Raw genomic sequence first — 8,978 nt, 5'->3', positions numbered from 1 at the left:
GATTCTTCTGGGGAGAGACTGAAGAACAATTCTCATTTGGTTCTCTGGATGGCTCTCAAGCGTGTTTAAAACGGGGGAAGGAGTTGCAGATAGGGTTTGGCAGGGAGAGCCAGGCAAAGGAAAGACACATAGGTTCCAAACGTGCTCGTCGTCTGTTTCATCCACTCTGCCCCAAACTGCGTACGTTTCCCAATCCTGTGAACAAGGACAAGGAGGGAGTTTTCTGAAGATACCTCATACTGGTGTTACAAATCATTGACTGTAATGTCAAACAAATACACATTCAGGGATGATAACACTAACTCCACAATAAAGCAATCACCAGTGCAAAAATCCAAAGGAGATTAGTTTGTGCTCTCTTGATGACCTAAGCAGAGAACAAAAGAACTTCCAAAAATTATTTTGAACGATACATTTGTATTTCTTTAATTTATTTGGAAATTTAAGTTTTTTGAAACAGTATTGTAAAGAGTTGGATGTCCCCAAAGGTGTGGGGTTTTTTTTTTTTCTTTTTAAAAAATAAATGAATAAGAATTTGCTTTTCCTAGCTGAGTGCTCTCCTAGGCTTTTGCCCTTCGCCCCTACCCCACTGCCTCTGCCTGCTTGGACTTTAAAGATTCAACAGCCTTGAGTTCCCTAGGAAACGAAAATGACTTAGAAGTTATCCTTGAAATTGGTTATTTGGCAACATTCTTAATTGTATGGAAATTCATTAAAGCATATTTTATATATAATTAGCTCAAGGTTGTTGATTCTGCAGGCTTTATGGATTTGAATCTGATTGATAATAAAGTAAACAAGAGAGTCGAATTTAAAGCGGGCTCTCTCTGTATACTTAATACAGTGTACAAGGAATTTGAAAGATCTAGGATATGTGTCTTAATCAACGCTAAGTAGAATGGATAAGCTTTCAGCATTTTGAAAATGCTGGGTTAGGGTTTCTATTCTGTTGTGTATTTTCTGTCTGGGGACTAATAACCATTACAGAAAACGTGATCTGAGGCGACTTTTTATTCTTGTATAAATCCAGAGTGAACCACCAAACAGTTGTTCGTTTAAAGTCAAGGTAATTTTCCTTTGACGGGTCCATTTGCTTCTCGATTTCTAATTTATTAGCCTGCCTTCTCAGGGCTTTGTCTTCTTTGCAATTAAAGCAAAGCTTCTTCAGATTAGCGCAGCATTCACTTGACAGGCTGTTTGGAAAATTTAAGCTTGTAGAGGTGATTTGTTGCTGTTTTTTAAATATTCTGGGTTTAAGTAGCATGTCTCCTTTCCATCCAGGAAGAGAAAAATATTTCTCAATTGGACTTGGATGTAGCGAGATACAAAAGAAAGGGGTGGGGAGGCTTGTTGATCCTTGTACCTTTCAGCCCTCGACCTTTCCGCTTCTTTCTCCAGAGCCTTTTACTCCCAGCCTCGCCTCTCTTACCTCCCCCGCTGAACTAAAAGAGTTTCGGCCGGGGTCAGAGCCGAATTCCCGGGAGCCGGCCGGTGTAGACTTGGTGGGCGCAGTGAGGTATTAGCCCGGCCCCACACAGCTGATAGGTGCAGACAGGGCTGCCCCTCCGCCGCGGCTCGGGGTCTCTTGATTGGTGCGGAGCCACGTCACTCCCGCTGGGCGAAGGGTCTGGGAGGAGGCGGAGGAGGAGGCGGAGGCGGGGAGGGTTGGGAGGGCTGGGAGGGCCTCGGCAAAGTGACGTCTGGACACCAGGAAGCCCGCCTCTGGTTTTAAGATGTTAGGCCAACAGGGAAGCTCGGAGCCGCAGAGCTGGTCCGTCGCTCGCCTAGGTGCCGGGAGTTGAGCTGCTGGGAGTCTGTGCTCGGGCTCGACGGCCCGAGGGGTTGTGCGTGTGTGCGCAGCGGAGGGTGCGCCCAGAGGCCCGCGCCGCTGCCGCAGCCGCTGCCGCCGCTGCGGGGGATCTAATATCAGCTACCTGTCCCTGTCACTCTTGACACTTCGCTGTCAGGGCTGCCGCGCGGGGGGCGGGCAGATCGCGAACGCCGTTAGCTTTCCTTATTGGAGGGGTACTTGGGGGAGGGAGGGAGGGAAGAAAGGGGTCTTTGCTCACTCTGGTTTCGCTTTGGAGCTTGGAAGCCTGCTGCCCAAAGACGCTCCGAGCTGTACCCTCCTACCACATCCCCATGTCTCCGTTTGCCCGCTGACTTTTCGCTGCCGGACCCTTTCGCTAGAGCCTTCTGAAGGAGACGGGGGCGGCTGGGTTCAAAGACTCAGCGGGGGTTGTGCTCCCTGGCTTGGCCCGCGGCGGCCACAGCAGGGAAACTCCGCGCCTAGAGCGCAAAGCGGAGCAGGCGGCGGCGGCCACGGGGTTTCGGCCGGGCGGCAACCCGGCACTCGTAGGGCGGCGCGCTCCTTCGTCCATGAACTGCATGAAAGGCCCGCTGCACTTGGAGCACCGAGCAGTAGGGACCAAGCTGTTGGCCACCTCCTCGTCTTCCTCCTGTCACCATCCCCAGCCACTGGCCATGGCTTCAGTCCTGGCTCCCGGTCAGACCCGCTCCCTGGACTCTTCCAAGCACAGGCTGGAGGTGCACACCATCTCTGACACCTCCAGCCCCGAGGCCGCAGGTAAGGCGCCGCGCGGCCCCGCAGATACTCGGGTCCAGCCGCCCCTTGCCACTCGGCCTTTCTCGCCCCCAAGGAAGTCGGCCCCTCCTGGGGGAGGCGTGGTGGGAGTGGTCGTTTAGTTTGCTTCCCGCAGAACTTCCGGAGCCAGGATTCTTTTGGCCCCGCGTTCCTTTCGCTCCACTTCGACCGCCCGAGGTGGCGCGAACGACGCGAGCCATTCTTCTACTCTTCCCTATTCCCATCCTGGCCTCCCGAGGTTTCCTGGGTCACAAAAATCCCAGCATCTCCACTCGAAGACGGTCAGAGGCCGTCCCCCAACCCCCCAACCCGGTCCCTGTTCTCTCGGCTTTCAGCTCCCGAGAAGCTGCGCCTGTTAGAAAAGTATTTCCGTAATTACGCCGCAGAAGAAGCGGTATTTCTAAAGCGTAGAAGAACTTGGGTGGGTGATGGAATCCCCAAATCTACCTTTACTGGCCTTCCGAAGCCGCATCGAGATCCGCGGGGGCTCTGTAAAAGGCGCGCGTGCGGGTGTCTGGGGAGATTTGCTGTGTCTGCGCAGAGGCGTGTAAATATACTTGAAAGCAGAGGCTATAAAAATGAAGGTGCCTTTGCTCTGAGATAAACATGTAAATAAAACGTGCGGCGCTGGGGGAGGGGAGGAGATGGGGTGCTCACACCCACACTCACGTCTGCACACCCTACAGTCGCAGCGCTCCCCGCGGCCCGGAGAGGCCACGCACACACTCCTCCCCTGCATGGCAGCCCATTTCTCCCCCGGCCTCTGCCGCCCGGTCCAGCCGGAGTTCGCGGGTAGCAGGTGGACATGTTGACGGGAACCTTTGTGTGTTTCGTTTTCAGAGAAAGATAAGAGCCAGCCGGGAAAGAATGAGGACGTGGGCACCGAAGACCCGTCCAAGAAGAAGCGGCAACGACGGCAGCGTACTCACTTCACCAGCCAGCAGCTGCAGGAGCTGGAGGCCACTTTCCAGCGGAACCGCTACCCGGACATGTCCACGCGCGAGGAAATCGCCGTGTGGACCAACCTTACGGAAGCCCGAGTTCGGGTAGGACCCCTCGCGGAGCCTGGGAAGGCTGGGAAGGAAGCCATTGTAGAGATGCCGGCCGCGTAGACGCTGAGGGAGTATGGAAGGCGGCGTCCCCCGGCGGGCGCGGGTGTTGTGCCTTTGCAGAGGCAGAAGGCCTCTCGGCGGCTCCAGTGGGGAGCTTACTGCTCCCCCTTACGAGATTCGCGTTAAGGCTGGCGCGGGCGCCTGGGGCGACACCCGCTCACGGCGCCGCCACCCCAGGCCCTCCCGAACTGGGCCGCGTGGCATTCCCCTGCGCAGGGCATTGTGTTCCCGGCTTGCGGTCGCCAGATGAGCGCTAATAAAATCCCTCCCAGGCCGGGAGGCGAGAACAGGCTCCGACCTGTGCGCTTTTAACAAGAAATACCCGCCAGAGACATGCAAGATTTGGTCTTCCTTGGGACTTAAACTCGGGCAGCCCAACCCCGGACTTCTCTCTCTCTACTCGGCTCATCCCCCTTACATAGTCTTTGAGGGTTTTGGGTCATTCAGGTCTCTCCCACACCATATCCCTTAGTCTTTGTGATCTACGGAAGCAGTTTTGATACACCATCTACCATCCTGTTAGTCCTCTTAGAAAGAAAAGAAGAAAGACTTCTGTTTGGTTTATTTATCTTTTCTTAGGAGATTGTTACTCATTATCTTTCTTCCCAATGATAATAGTTTTTTTTTTTTTTTCTTAAAGGTGGGGGTGGCTTACCTTTGTAGCAAATCTGTACTTTATGGATTGGCAAAAGTGAACTTAAATAAATTACCCAGTAGCAACATTCTGGTTTATGCTGGTCAGTGGGTAACTCCAAACGCCTTAGGATTCTGGAAGCAGAAACACACATAGCAGGATCCAGAGGCTTTGCTGTTAAGGGAGAAAAAAAAAAAAAAGCTCTGGATAGAAAAATAGAGCCCCCAGTTAGAGCAGAGAAGAAAGAAGAAAACACTATACAACAATAACGATGAAAAAAAAAAAAAAAAGACCAAAATGTTTTCCCAAAGCAGAGGAAACGAAGGACTTTCTGGGTGGCATTTGTGTAGGATATGAGGCTATGCTGGTGGATAACAGCTGGAATGAAGTTGAAAATGGTTTTAGTTTAACTGCTCAGAGCTAGAACTCTGGCTCTCCAACCGCGTGGTTTTGCACAAGGTCAGTCTTTCATTAGCTCTCCTGCGCATCAGGGGAACGGGACTTGCACGTACTCTTCTTGCCAGGGCAAGGTTTAGACGGCCTAGGGTGGAAATTGCAAGTAACGAAGATGAAAACACAATCAGTAGGTTCTCTGGAATCCTTCGGAAAAGACCTCTTTCCTCCACCCCCTCCGATTCTTTGCAATCCCTCCCAAGTTCCCTGTCACTACCATGCTGGGCTGTCGCTCCCTCTGGCTGCCTCCATCCAGGCCCGCTGTGTGTCCCTTCAAGTAGGAGTGAAGCGTGCTTTTTTATAGCAGGCGGGTGCAAAGAGGAAGGGGGATAAAAAGGAAATTGAGAATGAAAGGAAAAAGGGGGAAAAAAAGAGGATTAGGCGGCTGGGCCTGGCTGAGATGTGTAATGTGAAACATCACCGGTGTCAGCTCTGAAATCTGGGGCCAGGCCCCGCTCCAATACACAAAAGCCACAGTCTGCGGCGACGGGCGGGCCGATGTGGATTGAGAGAAGGGTTGTGTCGGGGCCACCGGACGCGGGTGGGGGCTGACCGGGTTAGGAGGCTGCTTGCAAAGTGGAGCAAAAGGTCTGGGCCCAGCAGGAGCACCACCGGGGCGCAGGGGCCTAGCCTGGAGTGGGCGAAGGGAGGGAGAGGCTACAGAGCGGCCCATTTTGGGTTCCCAGAGATTTGCCAGCCAAGCTTGAGGAGTATATGAGGCCATAGGGAAGGTGATCTTTTGCTTTTTGATACCTTATTTTGCTAGGCAAGGATGGGGGTCAAGGGCTGGCACCCCTTGTGAAAGCACGTTCTGTGTAGTGGGGGGCGGCGGCAGGGGAGGTCTGAGACGGAGGGAGGAGCTGTGTGAAAGAGAGCCTGGGCCTCTGGTGTCCTCTGAGCTCCTTATCCTCTTCACTGTGTCTGTGGCTTTGGAAGGGAAGCAAGTTTGCAAGGCCGCTGGGTAAGGGTTGGGTGAAAAACGCCGCTGCCCCCCGTTTATTTTACAGTAAGTGTTTTTGGATCTTGAGGAGAGCCTGGGTTAGTGAACAAGCCGCCCACAGGCCAGGCCGCCAGGTGTTGGACTGGGGTTTGTGGTACAGCTCAGAGCCTGGGCTCTCAGGCCTCACCCCGCCAGGCTTCTCTTGCTTGGACAGGGCTCAGGCAGCTGGGGCCCCAGAGGCAGTAGGCGGTTGGGGAGAATTTGGGGGGCTGAGGTGTGTGCATGCGTGCACACGCACATACATGTGTCTCTGTCTCTCAGAGGTGGTGGCCTCTGGTGCTTTCTGGGATCGAGGTTTTACTAATCTGCTCTGTGGCATCTATTTGCCCCCTTACCCTCCACCCTCAGGTTTGGTTCAAGAATCGCCGGGCCAAATGGAGAAAGCGGGAGCGGAACCAGCAGGCCGAGCTGTGCAAGAATGGCTTTGGGCCGCAGTTCAACGGCCTTATGCAGCCCTACGACGACATGTACCCGGGCTATTCCTACAACAACTGGGCCGCCAAGGGTCTCACGTCAGCTTCTCTGTCCACCAAGAGCTTCCCTTTCTTCAACTCTATGAACGTCAACCCCCTGTCATCACAGAGCATGTTCTCCCCACCCAATTCCATCTCCTCCATGAGCATGTCGTCCAGCATGGTGCCCTCAGCTGTGACCGGCGTCCCGGGCTCCAGCCTCAATAGCCTGAATAACTTGAACAACCTGAGCAGCCCGTCGCTGAATTCCGCGGTGCCAACGCCGGCCTGTCCTTACGCACCGCCGACTCCTCCGTACGTTTACAGGGACACGTGTAACTCGAGCCTGGCCAGCCTGAGACTGAAAGCAAAGCAGCACTCCAGCTTCGGCTACGCCAGCGTGCAGAACCCGGCGTCCAACCTGAGTGCTTGCCAGTATGCGGTGGACCGGCCAGTGTGAGTCTCGCCCACGGCACCCGGATCCTAGGACCGTGCTGGCTGGGGCAGCTCTGCCCTTGAAAGACTGGGAGTTACGCGAGAAGGTCGTGGGCACTCAAGAAAGGGAGAGAAAGAGAAGATATAAAGAGAAAAGGAAACCACTGAATTAAAGAGAGCTCCTTTGATTTCAAAGGAATTTCCTCAATGTCTGACATCTTTCACTAAAAGTATTTCCAACAGTTGCAAGGACACACACAAATGTTTGACTGGATATGACATTTTAACATTACTATAAGCTTGTTATTTTTTAAGTTTAGCATTGTTAACATTAAAATGACTGAAAGGATGTATATATATCGAAATGTCAAATTAATTTTATAAAAATCAGTTGTTAGTACTATCACAACAGTGTTTTTAAAGGTTAGGCTTTAAAATAAAGCATGTTATACAGAAGCGATTAGGGTTTTTCGCTTGTGAGCAAAGGAATGTATATACTAAATGCCACACTGTATGTTTCTAACATATTATTATTATAAAAAATGTGTGAATATCAGTTTTAGAATAGTTTCTCTGGTGGATGCAATGATGTTTCTGAAACTGCTATGTACAACCTACCCTGTGTATAACATTTCGTACAATATTATTGTTTTACTTTTCAGCAAATATGAAAAATGTGTTTTATTTCATGGGAGTAAAATATACTACGTACAAATTGGTCTGTATTCTTTCTGCCCTCCTCTGTCGCCTGGCCAGGGTTTCTCAGTCACTGCTTCCTAAACAAACCAGTTCCCTCTGCCTGCCTAGTTAAACACATAAGGCAGCAGCAGGACTTATTTAAATTTGGTAGAAATAAATTATAGTCATTCATCAGAAACTAAAAAGAAAATAAGAAAAGCCACTCCCAGGGGGGGAAAAAAAGGCTGCAAAGTCTGGTCTTGTCTCCCAGATTTTTCTTTGGCTTAAACCCAGAGGATTCCATTATTGCTAGCAAATAATATAAGAGAGAAAGAAGAAAGGAGAGAGAAATTTAGAAAGTATGTCAGCTTGGAATGACTTCTTGGGGGGGGCTCCAAATCCAGTAAATTGTTCTGGAGAATTATGTGTGTATGTATACATGTACAGTTTATATACATTCCTCTCAAGAGGCATGCATCTATAATAAATTTACAAGGAAACACCTCCAGTTCAAAATATTTAGGCCTCCACGTTTATCTTTCAGGCTTAAGTAGAGAGATTCTTCATGTTATATTGCATTCTATTTCCAAATCCTTTTGAGACATTAAAAGAAACAAAGACCATTTCTAATAACTACAGCCCTTCAGTTTCCCAAAGAGCCCAGGGGTTAAGAGGTTAGAGTGGAGTTTCCTGAGTCTTGTAGAGCAATATGTAGTTGAGGCAAAGGTCATGATCCCCGTGTTTTGTTTTAAATAATATTGACCCATTAATTCTAAACCTGCTTGTTCCTGAAATTATACAGGATTATGGTTTGCAAACTGCGGGACAATGAAGCAAATCAAGATGAATTACAGCCCTGGCCCTCCCTCCCATCCTCTGACATCTAAACGGGGAATGAGGTGGGTGTGAGTGTTTAAAAGAACTTTAAGCACCCGCTCTTCCTTTGTTGGTGGTTTTCAGCTTTCTTTCTTTTTTTTTTTTTTTTTTTTAATGTGAAATTTGATTTCGTAACAAATTGTAGCAAATACGACCTAGTCCGAAGGAATTCATTACCGAGGCGCTGGGGGAGGGGGTATGAAGGGTAAATTCTGAGGTCCTTTGCTATTCTGGTCACCCTCCTCCCCCCAGTGGGCGAGGACAAACACACCCTGGGGAGTAGGGAGCGAAAAGAAGCCAGCAGTTTTCTGGAGCCGAGAAAACCTGTGTTTTTGCGCTTAGGTTACTTTTATCTGGCTGAAACTTTACCTATAAGCTTTTGAGGCTCAAACACTGAGTCTTTGTTCTGCATGGGACTGCCGCTGCCACTTAAAGAGATCGCAGATAATGTCCCTGATTTAAGATCAGTGCTCAATGCACATTAACTTTCTTTCTTTCTTTTTTAAGCTCTGCCTCTAACCTACGGAGGGATCACGCGGCAGTGGGGGGCAGATAAAAGTCCTTTGGCCGAGGGTCACCTCCGTCCTTGTTGTTCACTTGAGAGCAGTGGAGAGGAAAACGGTCCCCACGGGCGGACTTTGGCTTCTGGAGCCGCGGAGCCCAGCGGTCCGGGCCTCCCCGAGCTCCGCCTGGTATGGGAGGAGGGGCAGCAGGGGAGGGGAGGGAGGTGACT

General features: G+C 50.7%; 1 protein-coding gene across 1 annotated transcript; it reads left to right on the top strand.

The window, feature by feature from the left end:
* The first annotated feature begins 2,050 nt into the window (after window positions 1-2,050).
* PITX2 (paired like homeodomain 2) lies at window positions 2,051-7,400 on the top strand. The gene is made up of 3 exons (XM_059395150.1): window positions 2,051-2,587; window positions 3,446-3,651; window positions 6,153-7,400. The coding sequence occupies exons 1-3, from the start codon at window positions 2,380-2,382 to the stop codon at window positions 6,714-6,716; spliced, it is 978 nt and encodes a 325-aa protein (XP_059251133.1). The 5' UTR covers window positions 2,051-2,379; the 3' UTR covers window positions 6,717-7,400.
* The last annotated feature ends 1,578 nt before the right edge of the window (window positions 7,401-8,978 follow it).

The sequence above is a fragment of the Mustela nigripes genome, chromosome 1, assembly GCF_022355385.1.
Source record: "Mustela nigripes isolate SB6536 chromosome 1, MUSNIG.SB6536, whole genome shotgun sequence".
Lineage (NCBI taxonomy): Eukaryota > Metazoa > Chordata > Mammalia > Carnivora > Mustelidae > Mustela > Mustela nigripes.
This window is presented reverse-complemented; position numbering and strand designations above follow the sequence as displayed.